Genomic DNA, 24526 nt, shown 5'->3' with positions numbered 1-24526 from the left:
GGTGATCAAATACCACCAAAGGAAAGCTCTATGTGTGGGGAAAAAAAAGGACAAAAATGTTATTTGGGTACAGTGTCGCATGACCTCGCAGTTGTCAGTTAATGTAACGCAGTGCCATATCACTAAAAATGGCCTGGTCACGAAGGGAGGTAAACCTTCTGGAGGTCAAGTGGTTAATCTCCACTTGTCTTACAGAGCCTTCCATTCCCACTAGTGCAAAACTGGGAAGGAGGAAGTGTAAACTTCAGAGCTTTTGATGAAGTAAACCTTCCGGAGCTGAAGTAGTTAAGGGGGCACGGGTGTAGCACAGTGTACAGGCATACCCCACTCCAAAAGTACACAATGGGACCAGAGCATGTATGTAAAACAAAAATGTACTTAAAGCGGAGTTCCACCCAAAAGTGGAACTTCCGCTTATCTGATTTCCCTCGCTCCAGTGCCACATTTGGCACCTTTTGGGGGGAAGCAGATACCTGTTTTTTACAGGTATCCTGTCCCCACTTCCAGGAGACCGGGCCATGGTGAATTACGTCAGCAGCTCGGTCCCCCTCCTCCCTCCCGTTCAGCTGGGCCAGTGAGAGGGCGCAGAGCGCATGCGCAGTAGGGACCCGGTCATGAAGCCGAAAGGCTACACTACTGGGTTCCCTTAACCGCAATGGCGGCGGTAGCACCCGATCGGCCGATGGAAAAATCAGCTGCGGTGTCAACATCGCTGGACTCTAGGACAGGTAAGTGTCCTAATGTTAAAAGTCAGCAGCTACAGTATGTGTAGCTGCTAACTTTTAATTTTTAAAGGGATGGGAGGAACTCTGCTTTAAAGTGAAGCAATACCTCGCGAGTGTACGGTAAGTGACGGTACGTAAAGCAAAGCGGGGTAGGCTGAGGGCAGGGGAGGCGAACTTCTACTCACATCGCTGCAGCTATCTGACCAGAAGTGGGAGTGGGTACCTGTCAAAACCAGGTACCCGCTCCCCCCCAAAAAGTGCCAAACGGGGCAGTGGAGGGGGAGGATGAAAACAAGCCTAACTTCCCCTTTTTGGGTGAAGTTCTGCTTTTAAGCAATACTAATTGTTATGACAACACTCATCATCTTATGTCATTTTATTTTTCATTTATTACAGGTACTTTTATAGTGCTGTCAATTTATGTAGCGTTTACACATATGCATATTGTACATTCACATTAGTCCCTGCACTCAAGGAGCTTACAATCTAATTACTAAATGCGGTGGGAACATGTACCCTGCATCCTTGTACCCTATTCTAAAACTTCAGTAAAGAAAAATTAAAAGGGAAAAAGTAATTTTTTATTTTTGTAAATCCGCAGCTTTCGATAAACTAATATCTGTTAATCCTGATATGAAGGTAGTTTATCAGGCGCTTCCTGTCATAGGTGACAATACTCTGTCCCTGCCTCCCAACTGCCCCCCTGCACTGCCAACCAATCACATGCCGAGGCTCAATGTGCATGCATGGTGCACTGTTGTCACCATCAGAATGCCAGTCCTAAGTAATGATATGTAGCCACTGCTGCAAAACATGCATTTAGGGCTGGTTCACACCACAAAAATGCACTCCAGATCCGTTCCTGATGCGTTTCTGCATGGGCGTTTTTAATGCGTTCCAGTGCATTTTTGGTGTGTTTTTGATGCAGTTTCAGATGCATTCTAAGTGATTTTTTTTCTTCTTTTTTCGTGTTTATTTTTTTCACTATACTTGGGTCCAGTGCGTTTTTTTTTATGCATTTTTTATGCATTCCAGTGCGTTTCACTGCTTTTTTTGATGCGTTTTACAGTGTTCCAGTAAAGTCCAGTGCAGGAAAAATGCAGCATGTTCTACTTTTTGTTCTGGAACTGACTGCACTGGTGTGACATATGCCATTGGAAACCATATAACCTACTTTCCATGTGTTTTTGATGCAGAAAAAAACGCACTGGACTGCATGTGGTATGAACTAGCCCTTAGACAGAAAGTGGCTGCAAAAAGGACAAAGGAGGTCAGCAGGATTGAGATGAAACACAGGAAAGATAAAAAGGTATAAATAATATTTTCTAGAAAACTGTCATTTTTTATGGCACACAGTGCACAGAACAGGCAAGGTTCACTTCTTTAATAAAAAGAAAGGATTATGGGGCGTGGCCTGACTATGGAGGAGTGAGGACGTGCTGAGCCCGAGCTCCGTCCAGTCCGCAGCATAATTAGCAGCTACAGGGGTGATTACCCCCCGATTTCCGCACAGGGTATGTCACAGCGGCGGCGGGCTTCTTCCCAGCCGAAAAAAGCCCACCCAAAGGTCAGGGACCGCTGGATTCCTTTCTTCTAGACACCCCCCGTCAGCAGAGGGGGAAATCCAAGATGGCGCCGGAACGAACGGCCACGCTGCAGCAACAGGAGATTCAGCCAGCGCCTCCAGCTCTATCTCCTATCTCCTCTCCCAGGCTGGTAAGCGACTCCATCCCCCCTGCATCCCCTCGCTCCACATCATCACAGGACAGGGACACACACCTGGCAGCTTTGACTGAGGACAGAGACATCAGGCAGCATTTATGGTCTCTCCCTACTAAAGAGGACCTAGAGCGCTTTACAAGCAGGATTGAGAGGGCCTTCAGGCAAGATATTGAACAATTACAATCTGATACCACTGAGCTGGGTCACAGGGTAGAGACTTTGGAGCAGAAATTCGATGATTCTATACCCGCCATCTCCCAGCTTAGAGAGCAGACCGTCACACACAGTCATCAAATTGAGGCTCTTTTGTGCCAGTTAGACGACATGGAGAACCGCAGCAGGCGGGCGAATATTCGCATACGAGGCCTCCCAGAAGCTACTGCACCTAAGGACATTGTCCCCACCTTACAGGGAGTGTTCCGTGAAATCCTGAGTTTGCCTCCGTCGGTGCCGATTGAGATAGACAGAGCTCACAGGGCACTTCGGCCCCCATCAGAGGACCCTGACAACCCCAGAGATGTGATCTGCAAGCTACACAAATTTACATTGAAGGATCGCATAATGCAAAAGATGCGCAACAGACCAGTCTTTGACTTTGATGGAGCTCAACTGTCCTTTTACCAGGACCTCTCACGGCGTACCCTAATGCAGCGGCGGGCCCTTCGCCCACTTCTAACGGAAATCCAAGCGGCAGGCCTCACATACCGCTGGGGCTTCCCATTCAGCCTACAGGCTTCCAAAAATGGCCGTTGGGCTATACTACGCACAAAGGATGACCTCCCCCGCTTCCTACATACCTTGGAGCTTAACCCTGTAGACTTCCCGGATTGGCGCACCACCCCGGACATCCCAAAACCCCAGCTACCTCAACCATGGATCCAGGCGGCAGGAAACAGGCGGTCCCGGGGCCGCAACAGGCAAACGGAGGGCCCACGTCCGGGCACTTCCACAACCAGTGACTAAATGAGCTATTGCCACCCTTATCGCTTTTCCTAATTTTTTAGACGGAATCCCCTCTCCATCATTGGCATTTCAGTCAGGGCTCTGGGCCTAACGGACGCGCTGCTGTTACAGTCTACCTACTCCTGTGAGGCACCTCACAGTAGGCCCTTTGCACTACCTTTCTACTACAAGAACCATAAGCATCATGATGGACTAGGGGGTCCGTGGTCCAGCTCCTAGCCTGGCCGCCTTGTCCTCCCCTCTTCTTTTTTGTTTTTGCACTTTTGGGGAGTCCGGGTTCCACAATCTCCTCTTTTCTCTTGTTGAGACGTACTGTTTACCCCCCCTTTTTTGTTTTGCACAATTTTTTTGTTTCCCACCCTGTTTATGTGTCGGAATGGACTGGATGGAAGGATGGGCTAATCGTCTCCTTGGTGGTCTCCCACGTACCCCACCTAGGCCTCACCTTACTAGGTGACAGTCCCTTGTGGGACTCCCAGTCTTCACCCGGGCGGTTTTTGGGTTAAAACCCCCCTCCCGGGCGAGCTCTGTAGACTATTGTTGTTTTTGTTTTCTTCTCCTTATCCCTATCCCGCCTTTTCCCTCCCTATCCCTTCCACTTCCCCACCTAACCCTCTCCAAGGCCCCCTTCCTTCCACCTCCCACCCCTCCCTAGCCTCTCCCTCCCCTCCTCCCAACTTCCCCCTTGATATTATTTTGTGTTTTAGATCACTCTCTAAAGCTAACCATCTATTGCTTTGATCTGCAGGTTGCCTTTTGGCCGACTGGGCCATGCATGGGGAAACCGGAGGAGGTGTGAACGATCAGCTATCATCCACGTCAGGTGCGCCGTCACTAAAGGTACTATCCTACAATGTCAGGGGGCTCTGCTCTCCACATAAGCGCAACAGGCTATGGATGGAACTTAAGAGACTGGGGGCCCAGGTGGTTTTCCTGCAGGAGACTCACTTCAGGGAACAGTCCCTTCCAAAGATACCCACACACCTATACACCCAACGGTTTTTTAGCAACTCCCCAGTTGCCAAATCACGAGGTACAGCCATCGCATTCCATAAGTCATGCCCATTCCAACCTTCAGAGACTCAGGCCGACTCACAGGGCAGATACGTCTTTGTGAAGGGGGTCTTGGCCAACAAAAAATTTACATTTGCGACTCTCTACGCACCCAATGCCCAACAACTCTCCTTTATTGATTCTGTGCTAGATAAATTGAACAAATTCAGGGAGGGTCACCTAATTCTTGGAGGGGATTTTAACGTGAGCCCGGACCCGCTCGTTGACACATCCCATGGCCGCCCCACTCACTCCCAAGCCTTCCTCAAGCATTTTCGCAAGTCACTGCAGAATAGCCTCCTTATAGACACGTGGAGAGCTCTTCATGCATCTGAGAGGTACTACAGCTACTACTCGGGGGTGCATGACGTTTATACACGCATAGACCTTATGTGTGTGGACCATGACACCCTTGAATTGCTGCAGTCAGCTGAAATAGGCAACATCACTATTTCAGATCATGGTCCAATATGGGCCGTGATACGGGTTCCAGACGAAACACAGAGGGCCTGGTCCTGGAGGCTCAACGAAAACCTCCTGGACGACGCCTCAGTGGTAGCTAAGGTCTCCGAGACCATCACACACTATTTTGCGGAGAATGTGTCCGAGGAAATGGCAGACGGAGTGGTGTGGGAAAGCCATAAGGCGGTACTCAGGGGTGAATTGATCTCCCTGGGTTCCAAACTCAAAAGGGAAAGACAGATAGACTTCAAGAGGGTGCTGACAGCTTTGCAGGAAGAGGAACTTAAACACAAACGTCAGGGGGATACTAACGCCCGCGAAAGGCTGACTGAACTGAGGGAGTTGTTTTCTCGCCTCCTCGACTGTCGCGTGCGCAGACAATTACGCCATCTTTCACATAAATACTACGAACAGGGAAACAAATGCGGCAGAATGCTAGCTAGAGCGCTTCGGAAGAGAAGAAGGACAGCCCACGTACACTCGCTCCGGTCCCCTGACGGTACAGCTACATTACACTCCTCTGGGATTGCCTCAATCTTTAGAGATTATTATGCAGAATTATATCACCTAGACATCTCACACACAGGACGATCAGCAAAACTAAAAGCGATTGGCGAATACCTCGCCGCAGCTGGACTCCCCTCCCTGACGCCAGAGCAGCAGCTAGACCTTGATTCCCCCATTTCCCCTCAGGAGATTATTTCAACAGTGAAGGCCCTACCTAATGGGAAGAGCCCTGGCCCGGATGGATACTCCAAAGCATATTATGCAAAGTTTCTCCCCCTGCTACAAAATCATATGTGCAGGTATTTTAACTCTTTGGCCACAAATCACCAGATTCCCCCTGAGGCTTTACTGGCCCACATCACAGTGCTGCCGAAAGAGGGCAAGGACCCCACTCTCCCACAAAGCTATCGACCAATATCGCTACTTAACGTCGACATAAAAATTTTTGCTAAGATTATGGCAAATCGACTTAAACACGTCCTGCCCTCCTTTATTCACCCCGATCAAACGGGATTTATTTCAGGTAGAGAAGCTAGGGACAATTCCATCCGGGCCATACAGCTCATACAATGGGCATGTTCCCATAAGAACTCCACCCCCTACCTTATTCTGTCCACAGATGCCGAAAAGGCCTTTGACAGGATTGATTGGTCATACCTTAAGGCGGTTCTGGAGGCTTGGGGACTGGGCCCTCATATGCTGAGATGGATCATGGCGCTTTACTCAACCCCCAGTGCGAAGGTCAAAGTGAACGGCCATCTATCCTTGGGATTCCCCATACGGAATGGCACGAGGCAGGGGTGTCCCCTCTCCCCCCTACTGTTCGCTCTGGCTTTGGAGCCTCTGCTTCGAACAATACGGGCAAACACTGATATTAGAGGGGTAACAGTAGGGTCTACGGAACACAAACTATCGGCCTATGCCGACGACGTGCTCTTTCATTTGACCCAGCCCTTAGTGTCATTGCCAAACCTTATGAGGGAACTAAAAAGTTTCGGTCATGTGTCAAACTTTAAAATAAACTTTTCGAAATCCGAAATTCTGCCCATTACCATCCCTATAAAAATGGCTACTGGCTTGCAACAAGCTTTCCCATTTAGCTGGGCTAAAACGTCTATTAAGTACTTGGGTATCCAACTTACAAATCGATTTGACACTATTTATTCGGCTAATTTTCCCACCCTTTTGAGCATGGTGCGTAGAGACTTACAGAATTGGACCAAGACCTCCTTCACATGGCTAGGCAAACTTAACATACTCAAGATGAACACCCTTCCTAGGGTGCTCTTTTATTTACAGATGCTGCCAGTTACCCTCCCCAGGAGCTTCTTTGCTCAGCTTCAAAGCCTAATGATTAATTTCATTTGGCATGGTAAAAAACCAAGACTGGCGGTGTCTTTGCTACAGAAGGCCAAAGAAATAGGTGGCTTGGGCCTCCCGGATATACGACGATACTATAGAGCCATTGCGATCCAACATATCCTTAACTGGCGTCACCACGGGGGTTCAAAACTGTGGGTCTCCTTGGAGAAGAGCTTAGCAGGCCGGGACTTGTCATACGCACCCTGGCTGTCCCGTGAACACAGAGGACTTTCACAGACGACCTCACCGCTAACCAATCACATCCTGCGGGTCTGGGACCGCACAAATGCCCTGTATGCTTTGGTGCCCCCGGGCTCCCCATTGGCACCTCTAGGGGGATATAAGTGGTTCCCTCCTGGGGAGCAGAGAACCTTTTTCGGTACGTGGGTGTCCGACGGCAATTATAGTTACGGTAAATTTGTGGATAAGGGCAAGCTGATACCCCTAGACGCCTTGCGGAATAGCCACGGCAGATTCCCTATGGACTGGTGGAGGCACCAGCAACTCCAACACTTTATTGCAACAGAGGGGACCCCGATGAGAGGGCTAGACACCATCACCACACTAGAAAGTCTTTTCATAGAAGAAGAGCCAACTCCTCATTTGATTTCTGAGCTATACAGGCTACTGGGCTCAGTTCCCACTGCTGGTAAGCCAGCTTTCATAAGGGAATGGGAACGAGACCTAGGGGTGGAGTTCACGCCAGAACAATGTCTACACATGTATAAACTAGCACACTCTAGCTCCATAGAATCTAGAACGCAGGAAACTAACTACAAGCTTCTAACTCGCTGGTACCGGGTACCAGCTGCCATAGCACGTATATACCCCTCGGTTTCTGATCGATGCTGGCGAGGTTGCGATCAGAAAGGCACCCTTCTTCATGTATGGTGGGAATGCCCAGTGATTAGGTCTTTCTGGATGGAAGTACAGACTACCATTAAAAATGCCCTGCAGATTGAGATCCCGTTCTCCCCTGAGCATTTCCTCTTGCACCTCCCCGCCCTCCCTCTAAGCCACTACAAAAAAAGCGCCCTTCCTCATCTACTAAATGCTGCTAAAAGGCTTATACCTCTCTATTGGAAGCGTCCACAGGTCCCTACCTTAAAAGAATGGCTACAGAAGGTGGATGATATCAGAGAGGCGGAGGAGTGGGTGGCGAGGTGCAAAGATAGGAGTGAGCGCTTTGATGGTATTTGGGCTCAGTGGCGGAGATTCACCATCGACACTAATCCGGTGTCCTCTAGCATAAATGTCGCGCTGTTGGAGTTAGCAGAGCCCTCCTTGAAGCTAAGGAGGCCTGTTGGCGGTGATGTGCGTACCTGAGTGGAAGTTTTAGCGCCCTATTGATTGCATGGGGTGTTGACCTTTTCTTTCCTAATGCATGGTTCACAAGGTATATAGCTGTAGGCTAATATGAGACCCCTCCCTCCAATACCAAAATGGAGGGCTGAGGGGGATGGGTCCGGCCAAGCCGATGCGGCGGGACCCCCTCTTAGGACTCAATATGACTGTTTAGCAATGTAATAAAGTTCGGAGATGATTTAATCCCTCCCCCCTTTCCCCTCCCTCCCTTACCCCTACGTATTACAACTTGTTATACATCTTGTTTTTGTATCAACATATTGGTCTGCACTGGAAAAAATGCAATGTTCTGTGGTAAGAATGACCATAGACTATATGTAAGTATGTTCTTTTTCTTATTATATAAAATAAAAATAAAGATTACAAAAAAAAAAAAAAAAGAAAGGATTATAGCTCGCTTCAGAAGAGCCCTAGGTAGGCAGACAAATGCATTCCTTTGATGATCTGGTCAAGTTATAGTTTGGAAATTATGGATTGATAGCAACATCTATTCAGTCTCTGGTCTCTGCACTGCAAGAACTGATTTGGAATTAGTGTGTAGGCCAGTCCACAATAGTCATGCACATAAATTATTTTTCAGGTAATCATAGCACCAGCTCCATGCAATCAAAGTCTGCTGCAGAATGCAGACACTGATAACACTATCAGATGCAATCACACAGCTACCAAAGGCCTTGTAGCTCTAGGACATACAGTATGAGTCACTAAGGTTTATCATACAGCTACATACGTCAGTCATCAGCAACCTGTGTGTTGTTATTCATCGAGGTAAATGTACACTGAGCAAAATTATAAATGCAGCACTTTTGTGTTTGCCCCTATTTATTATGAGCTGAACTCAAAGATCTACGACTTTTTCTATGTACACAAAAGGCCTATTTCTCTGAAATATTGTTCACAAATCTGTCTAAATCTGTGTTAGTGAGCACTTCTCCTTTGCCGAGATAATCCATCCACCTCACAGGTGTGGCATATCAAGATGCTGATTAGACAGCATGATTATTGCACAGGTGTCGCACCGATTAGGACAGTGCCATTGACGGCAATTGCCGCCGATTTGGCATGCGATTTGACATGTCAAATTGCATGTCAAAATGCTCCAGTGTGAACCAGGGCTTAGAGAGATTTGTGGACAATATTTGAGAGAAACAGGCCTTTTGTGTACATAGAAAAAGTCATAGATCTTTGAGTTCAGCTCATAATAAATAGGGGCAAACACAAAAGTGTTGCGTTTATAATTTCCTCAGTGTATAAAGTAAATCTTTTCTCTGGAATATATGGAGCTGTCATTGCATGCCCTCTTCAAGCTGCCTGGCTTTTGCACTAGGCTACTAAATTTAATACATTCTAATGCCGCGTACACACGGTCGGATTTTCCGAAGGAAAATGTTGGATGTGAGCTTATTGTCGGAAAGCCCAACCGTGTGTATGCTCCATCGAACATTTGCTGTCGGACTTTCCGCCAACAAATGTTTGATAGCAGGTTCTCAAATTTTCCGCCAACAAAACTTTGTTGTCGGAAAGTCCGATCGCGTGTACACAAGTCCGTCGCACAAAAGTTCAACCATGCTCTGAATCAAGCAGAAGGAGCCGCACTGGCTATTGAACTTCCTTTTACTCGGCTCGTCTTGTACGTCACCACATTCCCGCGTTCAGAATTGTTGTCTAACATTTGTGTGACCGTGTGTATGCAAGACAAGTTTGAGCCAACAACCTTTGAACAAAAATCCACGGTTTTGTTGGCGCAAAGTCCGGTCGTGTGTACGCGGCATAAGTCAATGGCTGAACAAATACACATAATACAAATATGCAGATCAAGAAAATCACACATTCTTACCTACATAGGTACTCTAGGTTAATGACTCCATGTATTGAAGCCGGAGGGCCAGCAATACAGCCGGACAACTAGCACTTGCAGGATGATGAGTCAACAATGGCACCTTAAGGACTCATTTACACTGCAATCCCTGCATTCACTGATCGTTTTCTGCATGTGCATTCAGATGCCTTTGCTATGCGTTTTCAGTGTATTCTTTGGATTTTTTAAAAATTTATTTTAAATGGATTTTTTAAAAATTTATTTTAAATACATTTTTTAAATTACACACCAAAATAGAAGTAAACAGGGTCACTTATCCAGCTCTTTAGATGTAAAATATAGCATGTAAAATTAAGCAGCTGCAATAATCATACATTACATTTAAAAGAAAGCGAAAAAAGTTCCAAGAAGTTAGGTCCTTTCCAGCTTAAGCAGCGCTAGAAAATTGAATTACCAAAAATAAAATAAAAATAAAAATAACTGTGATAAAAATAACACTTTAAAAATTATTATAACAAGTGTGAAAGTCTAGGTGCTGGGTGATATTTCACATATTAATGTGACAGTTCATATCAGCGGAAGAGATGTTCCACCATCACCACACCGTGTGATTCCATTCTCTATAGGAATTGCACTCACCGAACTCCTAATATTCAATCGCCTTAATAAATGTATTCAGCTTTATTGTCAGCAACTAAAGGACATCAGCATGGGAATTCGGTGTCGATCAACCTGACAAATGGATGATATCCTGAACAACTCCAAACTGGACACGCCAGAAATCGTCTTATACAACTCAAGCATATGAAAGGAAAGTAATCCTCATAGTGTGAAACTGTAAACTTTTATTCTCCCAAAACACCCGACCCTTAAGCTATTGCACTTACAGACATAGTATTTAAAAAAGCATTCAAGTAAATAATGCACTGTGCAGTGATATCAGTTCCGATAATCTCACCACCTCAAAGGAGAGCGAATCGTTGGTGGTGGGTACCGGGAGAGATTCGGAGCCGATCACCAATGCAGCAAGCCGTGTAGAGACCACTGTCTGCCTTGGGTATTATGGGATGTGTATGTAGATTAGCTGTGAGATTGGTGGGGGGCTAATTCCTCTAACAGCTCTCACTGTTGACTGGACAGTCTACCCCGCCCGGAATGCAAAGGAGGGGGGGGGGTTGTCCAGAGTATTACCTGTGTTTTCAATAAACAGTCCATGTTCAGCAACCAAACCAGTATTATCTTGTTGTTGTTAGCGGTGCATGAGGCCTTCGAAGGAGACTGGAAAAACATGTTCCTTCAATGGGAAACGTGGAGAGGATAGATACAAAGGTTGACGGAAGAGATATTAGCAAAGGCAGAGTTCAAGTAGGAAAGAGTAGGAAGAGGAAAAAAAGAATGGGGGAAAATGTAAGGGAAGTGGGAGAAGGAAAGAAATTGTAGCTTTTTATAAAGGTACAGGTGCATCTCATAAAATTAGACTATCATCAAAAAGTTAACTGATTTAGGTAATTCAATTCAAAAAGTGAAACTTATATTTTATATAGATCCGTTACACACAGAGTCATATATTTCAAGTATTTCTTTCTTTAATTTAGATGATTATGGTTTACAGCTAGTGAAAACCCAAAATTCAGTATCTCAGAAAATTAGAATATTACATAAGGCCAATAATAAAAAGGATTTTTAATACAGAAATGTGTTACTGAAAAGTATGCCCATGTACAGTATAGTATGCACTCAATACTTGGTCGGGGCTCCTTTTGCATGAATTACTGCATCAATGCAGCGTGGCATGGAGGTGATGAGCCTGTGGCACTGCTGAGGTGTAATGGAAGCCCAGGTTGCTTTGATTGCAGCCTTCAGCTCATCTGCATTGTTGGGTCTGGTGTTTCTCATCTTCCTCTTGACAATATCCCACAGATTCTCTATGGGGTTTAGGTCAGGTGAGTTTGCTGGCCAATCAAGCACAGTGATACCATGATCGTTAAACCAGGTATTGGTACTTTTGACAGTGTGCCAAGTCCTGCTGGAAAATTAAATCAGCAAATCCATAAAGCTGGTCAGCAGAGGGAGCATGAAGTTCTCTAGAATTCCCTGCTAGAGGGCTGCTCTGACTGTGGACCAACACCAGCAGAAGACATGGCCCTCTCAAATTATAAATAACTGTGGAAACTTCACACTGGACCTCATGTAACGTGGATTCTGTGCTTCTCCACTCTTCCTCCAGACTCTGGGACCTTGATTTCCAAATTAAATGCAAAATTTTCCACAGTCCGTGATGATTTAGGGAGCCTTGTCATCTGCTGGTGTTGGTCCACTGTGTTTTATCAAGTCCAAAGTCAGCGCAGCCCTCTACCATAGTTTATTACTTATAAATTTATGTGGCAAAAATTACTGCAACAAAATATTCCATGGCACCAGATTGGCTATATTGATATCATGTTCGTGGCTTCAAAGTAATAAATTCATATTTATTATAAGAGATGAACAGTAAAACACAATTGGTGTATATACACATATACACATATACACACACACATATATATACAGCACCTGAGAGCCAATTGGAAAATCGGCTGGAGTGCCGACATCGCTGGATTCCAGGACAGGTATGTGTCCTAATATTAAAAGTCAGCAGCTACAGTATTTGTAGCTGCTGACTTTTAATTTTTGGAGGGGGGGCTGGAGCTCCGCTTTAACAACTAAGGTAAAGTTATATACTTACTTCAATGAATCAATCAATCAGTCAATCAATCGATCATGTGCTATATAAAATCCTTTTTTTTTTCACTTGCACATGATTGAGTATCAAAGTGAAGACAGGTTCTCTTTAGTTACAAACCTTTTTTATTGCTAAATAAACAGTGACTGCTCATTTTGCAGTCTTTGCTCATTTAGTAAATAAATCCCAATATGGGAGCAGGCCCAGACAGAAAGACTTTTCATGTTCTCCTTATGTATCAGTATGCCTGCTACTTGCGATCTGAGCTAGGGGTTCGATTTCTACCCTTTACTTGCTTGACACGTGCATAAGCAGCAATTGGAGAGTTCTCAAATGGAAACGTCAGAAGATTTACAGCTTGACGTGAACCTTTTCTTTCTGGCTGACCAAGAGCTGATATGCTCTCTGAATCCTTAGTGCAGGTGACTGAATTAAGTCTTGGAGTTGGAGGCCTGTATGATTAAAGGAAAATTTTTCAAAATGTGGATAGAAATTGCGCAGGTGAAATACTAAATAATCAAAACAGCAGCTGGCAATTACACAACAGAACATTCATGCATAAAAAATATATAACCCAAAATTGCAGCGCTAAAATATCAAGTGATAAAACCAAAATGCAAATTAAATAAACAGTGATAGGACCATGAGAACATCTAAAATATTCAAATCCGTTAGGAAATCCAACATAAATAAAGTTCTTAAATATTCATGTCTCAGTGATGATAAAAGATTGAACACCAAAAGTGCACCTTCCACCGTGAAAAAAGAAAGGCTGTGCCCTTACCAGATGACTAGACTCCACGTTATAGGAGCCTAGTAAAGAGTGGATGAGTGTAATACATACGATCCATCCTTTGGATATAAACAGGATCATGGAAGTATCAACATAGGTGGCTGCTCTCTTATGCCCTGTACACAGGGTCGGATTTTCCGACGGAAAATGTGTGATAGGACCTTGTTGTCGGAAATTCCGACCGTGTGTAGGCTCCATCACACATTTTCCATCGGAATTTCCGACACACAAAGTTTGAGAGCTTGCTATAAAATTTTCCAACAACAAAATCCGTTGTCGGAAATTCCGATCGTGTGTACACAAATCCGACGCACAAAGTGCCACGCATGCTCAGAATAAATTAAGAGACAAAAGCTATTGGCTACTGCACCGTTTATAGTCCCGACGTATGTGTTTTACGTCACCGCGTTCAGAACGACCGGATTTTCCGACAACTTTGTGTGACCGTGTGTATGCAAGACAAGTTTGAGCCAACATCCGTCGGAAAAAATCAATGGATTTTGTTGTCGGAATTTCCGATCAATGTCCGACCGTATGTACAGGGCATTTGTTTCTCGCTCCCAAGTACGGTAAAAGAAAGGAGAAGAAGAACGCCAACATAGCATAAAACCGTGATGGTTTATTGAGGTAGCATAAGGCCCCTTTCACACTGGGGCGTCGGTGGTAATGCGCCGCTATTTTTAGCGGCGCTTTATCGTCGTATTTGCAGGGGTATTCGGGCATTAGCGGGGCACTTTTAACCCCCGCTAGCGGATGAAAAAGGGTTAAAACCACCCGCAGCACTTTGCCAGCAGTATAACCGCGCTGCCCCATTGATTTCAATGGGCAGGAGCGGTGGAGGAGCGATATACACACCGCTCCTTCACCGCTCCAAAGATGCAAGGACTTTTTTTACCGTCCTGCCAGCGCACTGCTCCAGTGTGAAAGCCCTCGGGGTCTAAGTCCAAACAGACAAGGATAAAACAGTTTCCAAGGTAAAAAAGGTCTGCAGATCACATAGGAACTAGCGTGGTGAGAATTCCATGGTGGAGTCTATGCTAATTCTCACCACACTAGTTCCTATGTGATCTGCAGACCGTTTTTTACCTTGGAAACTGTTTTATCCTTGTCTGTTTGGACTTATGCTACCGCTCCTATCACTTTAACATCTGTTGCTCATCTAATCGTGAACCCAACCCCCCTTCCCATTTTCCAATAAATGGAGGTTTTTCCAGTCCCTAAAGATCCGTAAATATTTTATAGATCCGAGATATTCCATGGTTCAGTGTTGTCTGAACATTACATAGTCTTTCTATTGGATTTAAGTTCTCCTCTGTTCTAATTAGCCGTGGCAATGTTGTCACAAAGTGCTTCAGCTGTAAATACCTCCCATTCATTGATCTTTAATAAATCACTTTTATGTTTTAACTCCTAGAACGTTCTTATTTTCCCTTTATCTACTACATCTTTTAATTGTGCGTTCCCTATCCAGCTTCCAAAAAGTGTCCCTTTGCCCGGTAAAAAAAAAATGTCCCTGAAAGTGCAATTAGTGGTGAATTATATTCCCATCTTTCTTGCCTATAAAATAAACCGCTTGCCGACCAGTGCATGACGATATACGTCAGCACAATGGCATGGCTGCGCAAATGGGAGTACAAGTACGTCCCCTTTAATATGCGGAATTGTGGGCACGCCCCCGCCACGTATTCCGCGACCGTGCCCGTGGGTCCCACGGACTCGATGTCTGCCGGTGTCCCGCGATCATGTCACGGAGTGACAGAAAGGGAAGATGCCCAAGGCATTTCCCCGTTCATCGATCCCTAGTGTTTAATGACAATGGTCCCAAAATAGTGTCAAAAGTGTCCGATGTGTCCGCCATATTGTCGCAGTCACGATAAAAATCGCAGATCGCCGCCATTACTAATAAAAAAAAAAAATTAATAATAAAAATGCCATAAATCTATCCCCTATTTTGTAGGCGCTATAACTTTTGCGCAAACCAATCAATATACGCTTATTGCGATTTTTTTTTTACCAAAAATATGTAGAAGAATATATATCGGCCTAAACTAAGAAAGAAAATTAGTTTTTTTATATATTTTTTGGGGATATTTATTAAAACAAAAAGTAAAAAATATTGTTTATTTTTCAAAATTGTTTTTTTTTGTATATAGTGCAAAAAATAAAAACCGCAGAGGTGATCAAATACCACCAAAAGAAAGCTCAATTTGTGGGGAAAAAAAGTACATCAATTTTGTTTGTGTACAATGCCGCGTGACCGTGCAGTTGTCAGTTAAAGCAACGCAGTGCCGTATCGCAAAAAATGGCCTGGTCATTAAGGGGGTAAATCCTTCTGGGCCTGAAGTGGTTAAAGCAGAAACATCTAGGCAGGAAAAAGCGATCTGGGACGCATAAAAGTTGTTATACAATAGGCTACATTCACATCTGCACTCTTGGGTTTAGCTTTTTTAAAACTCAGCAATGCAAATGTAGTCAAAATGGTTCATGACATGAAAGGATACTGACAAAACACTTACTTCTCTGAGCTGCTTCTGCTATTATTGTAAGCAGGTTGAAGTTCTGGAGACATTTCCTCTCTATTTGGTGTGAGTGTCCACAACCGAGTCTGAGGAATTATCTGAAAGTATAAAAATGTGTAAACATTATTATTACAGCAAAATGTATCTGTCTGCATACAAATACTATTTTGTACAGCACTACAGTGCTTTAGTAAAAAGTTCTTATTCCTAATTATCAGTTCTTAAGTGCAGTAACCTTAACAACCAATCAGAATCCAGATCAGTGGCAGCCCATCCATAGAGGGCGCACGGGCGCTGCGCCCCCTGTTGGAGGGTTGTCAGTGCCGCGCCGGCAGCCTCCCGGAGTGAGGGGGGGTGTGGTGTCAGTGCTGCGCCGTGGGACGCCCGCAAGGGGGTGGGGGTTGTGCTTGTTTGCCGCCCCCCCAAACGAAAGACCCACCAGCCGCCACTGATCCAGATTGGTTCCATTTAAAGTGTATTTTTACTTTTGCAGCACAAAATGTTTATGTGTTCCCAGTCAGACAGCCTATTAAAATAAATCTTCTTTAGATGGGCAACTGCAAGCATTTCTGAACAATTTCAGAGGGAGTCTGTCCCAAGAGAAATGCTTAAAGCCCAACTTCATGTAGAAATGAATGTTAAAGGATAAGTTCACTTTCATAAAAAAAAAACAATTTGCAGGTAAAAAAAATGTGCCTTTATTATTTTTTTAATTAGGAGCCTGTAAAACATTGTACCTCTTCTCGGGTCCCTCGTCCACGCTCCTGGCCCCTCCCTCCTGCTGAGTGCCCCCACAGCAGGTAGCTTGCTATGGGAGCACCCGAGCCGAGCTGCTGTTCTGTATGTCCATTCAGACACAGAGCCACTGCTAGGCCTCGTCCCTCTCTCTCCTCATTGGCTCAATGAATTTGGGGGGACTGAGGAAGGAGAGTCCCGGACAGCCGAGGCTCTCGTGCAACATCACCGGATCGAGATGGGGCTCAGGTAAGTATTAAGAGGGCTGGGGGGGCCTGCTGTACACAGAAGGTTTTTATCTTTATGCATAGAATGCATTAAGCTAAAAAACCTTCTGCCTTTAGAACCACTTTAAAAGCATGTTTGTGAGAACAATAAAAAATACCACCAGCGTACAGCAGGAACCCTCTGGCACCCTAAAGTTACACTCTTGCTTTAACAATCCCAAAAATCCTATAATGCAGACACTAATGCTGTGGACACACGAGCAGACTTTCGACGGACTGAACTCCGAAGGACTTTTTGATGGACTTTCGACGGAGTTCCGACACAACGGACTTGCCTACACACGATCACACCAAAGTCCGATCGTTTCGAACATGATGACATACGACCGGACTAAAATAAGGAAGTTCATAACCAGTAGCCAATGGCTGCCCTAGCGTCGGTTTTAGTCCGTCGGACTAGCATACAGACGAACGGATTTTTCGACCGGACTGGAGTCCGTCAAAAAGATTTGAAACATGTCCCAAATCTAAAATCCGTCTGATTTTTCGACAGCAAAGGTCCCATGAAGCCCACACACGATCGGATTGTCCGGCGGATTCGTTCCGTCGGACCTTTGCTGGCTAAAAGTCCGGTCGTGTGTACACGGCATAAGAGATTCAGTGCCCCTGTTCTGCCCAAATCCCAGGTCATACTGATAAGGCATACCTTAAGGATATCTTGGAAGTGCCAAACACCTCCCTCCTTCCACACATTCCTGTTGGCCAAAGAGGCCAATAGTAACAGTAAAGGTATTTTTTTATTTTAAGAACTACTACTTAAGAAGTATTTGAACTGAACCATCACTTTTTTTCCTCCATAAAACACGTATGTAGACTTTACAATGCTGCAACCGTAAAGAAAATGAAAAGGAACACCTCAATGGATCCCGAAGAACTAGCTATGAGGCTGGAGGTAGCCATTGCTAATCTCTTTCAGAAAATTCTCCCACAGGATTATAAATTTGATCAGCTAATCTTGTGATCCAGGTATCCCTGTCAGATAGATTTAGTATTTACATTGTTCATCACAATTCAGGCACACATTACAATACCTGTAAATGTTCAATATGAACACTTTGTTCTTTCATAAGTCAGTTAAGTGCCAAGTTGCATTCCACTGGCTGCATAGATTGCGGCACTTACCTGAAGTGGCCCTTGTTTGCTCTTTTCTTCCAGTTTTTGCAGACTGGCTCTCAGTTTGGTGTTCTCCTCCTCTAAAATGCTGATACGAATGCTGTTTGCTTGGAGCTGTTTTTCCATATCCTCAGTGATATCACCAGAACCTTCAGAATGTCACCATAAAGTCATACAATAGAACAGTCAAGATAATTCATAAAACTCTTTTTATTTTTCACAATCATCATTAGAGTAACAATAGTGGCTTTAACATAGAGGAAAAACAATTATGTGCATTAAATTAAGTTATAGTAGCATATTTCACTTTGTATTAGTGTATATCAGTGAAAAGAATTAAAGTGGAACTTTGGGGTCCATAATGAAAATGGGCGGACAAACAGTTTTTTAATGCAGAAGAGGCAGGCTTTACTTGCCTGCCCGCCCCTGTACAGTAAGCTGTGCAAGCACAGCTACTGCACAAATTTGGCAATGCCGAATCTGACAGAACACCCACATGCATGGGAGTGATGTCATCTCGGCCCAGCCAGTGACAGTGGCTGACGATCGAGACCTGGAAGCCAGACACCCGAAGGTGTCAGCGGCCGGCGGTGAATTCCAAAGACAGCGCATCGCTGGATTCTAAGTGAGTACAGTTATGCTTTAAAAATTAATTGCTTGCTCTAAGATGCTGCACCTCACACATTGCTTTATCCTATAAAATAAAGTCCATAAAATGAGTGGGCGGGACTTAGTGACAAGTGCTGCGCAAAGCAGAAGCGCCAGAGTATTACCTTTCAGAGTTGCTTAGCATTTGACGCCTTTGATGCCTTATATGGTTACTGTTATAATTTGGTTAATGTGATGATTATGTAAGTGCATATAACTTTGGCACATGATAAAGCATCATCAAAGTAAGTTCTTGACAAAATAGGGGGTTGGGCAGCTACGCGACAGATGAGGTTCAATACTGAGAAATGTAAAGTGATGCACTGTGTTGCGTTTATTACAATATGATTTTTTTTTATTAATCAGACTTAAGATACATGGGACATAACATTACACAATAGTGGTTGGTCATAGAGATATTGTCAGTTTTTGTCTTGAGTAGATTTCTCAAACAAATGCTGTTTTATACAATGGGGGTAAATATCATTGTTGTATTGTATTGTTACAGTTTTCAACAGGCTATTGTCTCTATTGATACAGTACACAAGAAAGAGATTTAGTTGTTTGAGGTCCTTTCAGCTCTCAAACTGAAAGAATGACTGTTAGATTACTGTCAGGTGTTGGCCTGATTAGACAATGGGTACGTAGATGCAGTTTTCAACAGTCCATTGTTTCTACAGCTACAGTAAACAGGCATGTTTTCTGTTGTTTGGTAGCTATGGCAAACAGCCTGACACATAAAAGGGGGTGAGTAGGGACACAGACACACACACACCATCATACTGTAACATCTGACGCCACTCATGATAGAAGAAACTTGCCTGATGCTCCAGGAGAATCATTGCCAATGGAGATCACGAACATACAGTAACAGAAGATAAGTAACCTTTAAGTGTATTTGTACTATTATAGACCATAGGCTGTTCAGTTTGCTAGGCATTTTTGCTTGTTATAGATATCTGTCAGTCTTTTATTGTATTCCTAAGATTGTACAGCTTTGTATGTACAGCATCTTTGTATAGTAAAGCACATTTACACTGCAGAAATCTCAGCTTCCTTGATTATACCACAAAGTAACCTTGCTAGATAGACGCAAACAAAACATTTGGGGGCTCGTGCCGCGATCTGTGCTATAATTCAACTGAAGCAGACCTGTTTTTCTGTAGTGTGTTGTGTAGCTTGTGCTAGGTAAAATGCTGCGTAAGCTGTTTAGGAAAAGCAAGGCTGCAGAGGGTTCTGGTGGCCAGAAGGAAGTGTGCAGCTTACCTATCTGAGCCAGAGACAATGAGTGGGAGCCTCTTGCTAAAGAATTTGTGAAGTATGCTTCTCCCTTGAAGCTGACTTGGGGTGATAAAGTCTCAGATCATTTTGTAGATTTTAGCCTTAAGGGGTTGGATTTAAGTAAAAAAGAGAAGAGGACAGTGTCCACAGTGGGCTGGTATTTCCTTAATGCTATTTACACTGAATCACAGAGAAGGGAGAAGGCAGAGGCAGAAGTTAAGGTATTAAAAGACCAGCTAGCAGTGTGTGCGTTCAACTGCTAGTCGGCTGATGAGTTGCAAAAGCGGTGTGCAGCCCTCATGACCAAATCAATTAATGCCTTAAGGAAAAGGAAGGGCCGTAAACCTGTTAGTAAAGCCAGGGTACGTGCCATTGTCACATCCCAAAATATGATATTTTGCATGATGATCTGCTAGTGCGAAAGAAAAAGTATGCCAGACCTCTCATTACTAAGCATAGGAAACGGCAACATGATAGAGAGGATATGGCAGATGGGGAGGTGCATTATCGTAACCCCAGAGATGTTGAATTTGAAGAAGTATGGGAGTTTACACAAACTGAACTCCTTGAGCTGGCAAAACAATACAAACAAAGGTCTGGGGAACCCCTATTGACCTGGCTCCTATGCTTATGGGATGAAGGGGCGGACAGTGTTGTTTTGTCAGGTAAGGAAGCAGTGACTATGGGAGCGTTAACCCATGATCCACAATTGCGTCAGCCAATGCGAAAAGCCAGAGAGTTTAGCGTGAATTTTTCACTGTTAGACCTCGTGAGAGATGGAATAGTCCGAGTATATGCTAGTCCTACTGACCTGGAAAATACCTACTCATGGAAAGCAATAGGAGAGGGTATTTCCAGGTTACGTGAGATGGGATGTATAACCTGATTAAATACGTTTCCAGAATGGATGGGTCCAGATATGGAACCCTTTACATCTGCTCTGTGCTCTAAGCTGATGAAGTCTGCGCCATTTAATCTCAGGGCTCAATTATTGTCCTTGTTGGGAGGCCTGGGATTAAACAGCAAGATTCATGAAGCCACTACACTTTTAACCCAGTTGGGGGAGCTAGAGGAGACTAAAACAAAACCTGTCAGGGCAGTAGATAAGGTCAAGGCAAGACAGGAAGAAAACACGCAGAAAAGAACAGAGAAGAAAGGGAATGGGGTAGAGAAGACAGGAGGTGAAGAGAAAACCAGGCTAGTTATTTCTAGGAAAGAAATGTGGGTGGACCTATTAAAGGCAGGAGTACCTAAAGATGAGATAGATGGGATTTCTACTGCAGAAATGCTGAAGAGGTGGAAACATTTAGTAGGGAAAACTGTCAGGGTTAGAAACACTACTCCTAGTGAAGATAACATCAGCCTAGACTTAGAGGAAACAGAACAGACCCCTCCTGTTAGCCCCAAACCAATTCCCAAAATTGAACATGAACCCAAACCCAAATCCCTTTATCCTGGGGAGGAATTAGAATCAGAAAAGGGGATTGGGAGATTCCTTATCCTTTATGAAGGGAAGGTGAGTCTCCTGTAATAGCCATGAGGACAGTGACAGCAGGAGACTGACGCCCATATGCACCTGTCACTGTATGGTGGGGGAAGTCATCTTCTCCTACACATGTAATGGCTTTAGTTGATAGTGGAGCTGAAGTTACACTTTTGCAAGGAAATCCTTCCCATCACAAAGGATTTATTTATGATTTATGATTTATGAATTGATTTATGTAGAAGGTTTGGGAGGGCAAACTACACCAGCAGTTAGGATATGGGTGAAATTGGCTATGGGCAAGGGATCAGGATTTATGACAAATGTTTTGGTATTAGAGTTACCCGAAAATATTCTTGGGATGGATGTACTTCAAGGTCGGTCAATTCAGACTGAAAGAAGTACATTCACATTCAGGTATCCTGGAGACCACAAAGAAATTGGGGAGACTATTCAAGAACTGTTGAGAATAGGGATCCTTAGACCTGCTGTAAGTCCTTTCTCCTCTCCGGTGTTTCCAGTAAAGAAACCTGATGGGACATATAGAAAGACTGTGGATTACAGAGGTCTAAACAAAGTGGCACTTCCATTGAAGTCAGCTGTACCAGATATGATCTCAATTGTTGAGAAAATTGCTAAAGATGCAGGAGAATATCATGCCGTGATAGACCTGGCTAATGCTTTCTTTTCGATTTTGATAGACCCAGAGTGTCAAGACCAGTTTGCTATAGTGTGGGACGGCCGCCAGTACACTTTCACCATGCTTCCTGAAGACTATGTTCATTCTCCAACGATTTGTCATGGACTGATTGCCCGAGATTTAAGTACCCTGAGTTTGAAAGTCACTGTGTTCCACTACATTGATGACATCATGATCTCTGGAACAAAAGAAGATGTAACTGAAGCACTGCACCTGCTGATAGAGCACATGGAGAACAGAGGGTGGGCTATCGACAAAGACAAAGTCTAAGGACCTGCCACAGAAGTGAAATTCCTGGGAATGATGTGGACTGGGCCGCAGAGGAAAATTCCAGAGACAGTTGTGCAAACTATCCAGGCTCTGTCGCCCCCTACTACCAAAGAGGAGGCACAGAAGTTCATTGGAGTTGTGGGGTTCTGGAGAGCGTTCATCCCACATCTTGGACTGATTCTGAGGCCTATATATAATGTCACCAGAAAAAAGTCTAAGTTCTCATGGGGTTCAAAGCAGCGGACTGCATTCCTGGCTGCTAAAGAAGCTATTTTGCAGCATCAGGGATTAGGACCCGTGAGACAAGGAGTACCATTTCAGCTAGATGTAGTGGAGCAGAATGGTACCATATCTTGGAGTCTATGGCAGCCAAATGAAAAGAAAGGACTGAGAGCAATACCCATTGGATTTTGGTCCAAACAACTGACAGGGGCACAGAAGAGATACACGCTCCTAGAGAAGTACCTGTTTGGGGCCTACACAGCACTTCAACATGTAGAGACCATCACAGGAAAGGACACAGTCACCATCCATACTGCACTGCCAATAGCAGGATGGGTGCGAGATAATGGACTGACCACTAGGGCAGCTGTAGCCCAGAACCAGACACTGATGAAATGGAAGTGGTACCTTCAAGAAAGAGGGGGTATTGCAGCTGGGGATGTTAGAGACATTTCAAAACAGTTGGCTGGGCTTGTTACTTTTACCAGCACCCGGCCAGAAGAAGAAATTCCTGTGCTGCAGTCATCCCCCATTCAAGAGGCTCCACCCTTTGAATCTCTGTCAGAAGACATGAAGGAGTCAGCGTGGTTCACTGATGGTTCAGCCATAGTCACCTTGTCTGGACGTAAATGGACAGGAGCAGCCTACAACCCAAGCACAGACACAGTCCTGCAGGAGACCGGAATTGGAGGGTCCAGTCAGTATGCAGAGTTGAAAGCGGTGGTGATGACTTTTCAGGAGGATCCTTCTTCCCATGTCACTATCTACACTGACAGCTGGGCGGTTTTTAAAGGACTGACAACTTGGATGCCCACGTGGAAGTCCAATGAATGGATGATTCATGGAAAGGTGGTGTGGGGAGGCAAGGAAGTCTGGGACTACATCTGGAAGGAAGCTCACTCCCGCACCATAAAAGTGGGGCATGTTGATGCACATATGCCCCTAGTCCCAGACTTTGAGAACTATAACAGAGTTGCAGATGAAATCGCCAAAGTGAAGGCAGTTGTGCCAATTGATCCTATCTTGATGAACTTGGCCAACTGGGCCCACAAGCAATTTGGGGCAGAAAGCAACATATGAATGGTCACAGCAGAGAGGATTGCCTATATCCATGGAGATGATAAAGACTGTAATAGGGAACTGTACAGCGTGTGGAGAAGTGTGACAATGGCCATTGCAAAAGTACTCCACCGGGTTGATTAAGAGGGGTGAGAGGCCTGCAGAGATCTGGCAGATTGACTTCATCGGTCCCCTGCCCGGGGAAACAATGGACTGAGATATTGTTGCACTGCAGTGGACACCTATTCAGGACTTATGCTTGTTCATCCTTGCAAACATGCAGATCAAGCCGCAACGCTTCAACTGATCCAGAAACTTGTTGTTGCTTATGGTTGTCCCAAACAAGTCCAAAGTGATAACGGCTCACACTTCACCGGATCAACAGTACAGCAGTGGGCCAAAGATTCTGGAGTATACTGGTTGTGCCACATCCCAAACCATCCACAGGCAGCTGGTTTGATTGAAAGATACAACGGGCTATTGAAGGACCAGATACGCAAACTTACACCCACACATACACTAAGGGGGTGGGACACACAGGCAGTCATGTTGTTAAATTCTAGGCCAATAGCCAAAAGCACACCATATGAGAGGATGGTAGGGGCTGGGGCACAGATTCCACAGCTGGAGTGCAGAGTTCAGTATTTATGTAAGATTCCTGAAAGAACAGGGCTTAACAGATACCATGTTACTGCTTCCCATGACATGGAAACCAA

The 24526-nt window shown here is 44.7% G+C and overlaps 1 protein-coding gene across 1 annotated transcript in view; it reads right to left on the bottom strand.

Moving 5' to 3' along the window:
- Positions 1 to 11598: 11598 nt before the first annotated feature.
- CCDC157 (coiled-coil domain containing 157) overlaps positions 11599 to 24526 on the bottom strand; it is a 49710-nt gene continuing 36782 nt past the window's right edge. Inside the window, exons 9-11 of the mRNA XM_073630898.1 lie at positions 18157 to 18296; positions 16010 to 16110; positions 11599 to 13152 (exon numbers count right to left, since the gene is read on the bottom strand). Of these exons, the coding sequence (XP_073486999.1) occupies positions 12951 to 13152; positions 16010 to 16110; positions 18157 to 18296 (443 nt within the window). The 3' untranslated portion in view covers positions 11599 to 12950. The remainder of the gene's footprint in view (positions 13153 to 16009; positions 16111 to 18156; positions 18297 to 24526) is intronic.

Source organism: Aquarana catesbeiana, linkage group LG01 (assembly GCF_042186555.1).
Source record: "Aquarana catesbeiana isolate 2022-GZ linkage group LG01, ASM4218655v1, whole genome shotgun sequence".
NCBI classification, from domain to species: Eukaryota; Metazoa; Chordata; class Amphibia; order Anura; family Ranidae; genus Aquarana; species Aquarana catesbeiana.
Note: the sequence above shows the minus strand (reverse complement) of the source record. Positions and strands in the feature narration are given on the sequence as shown.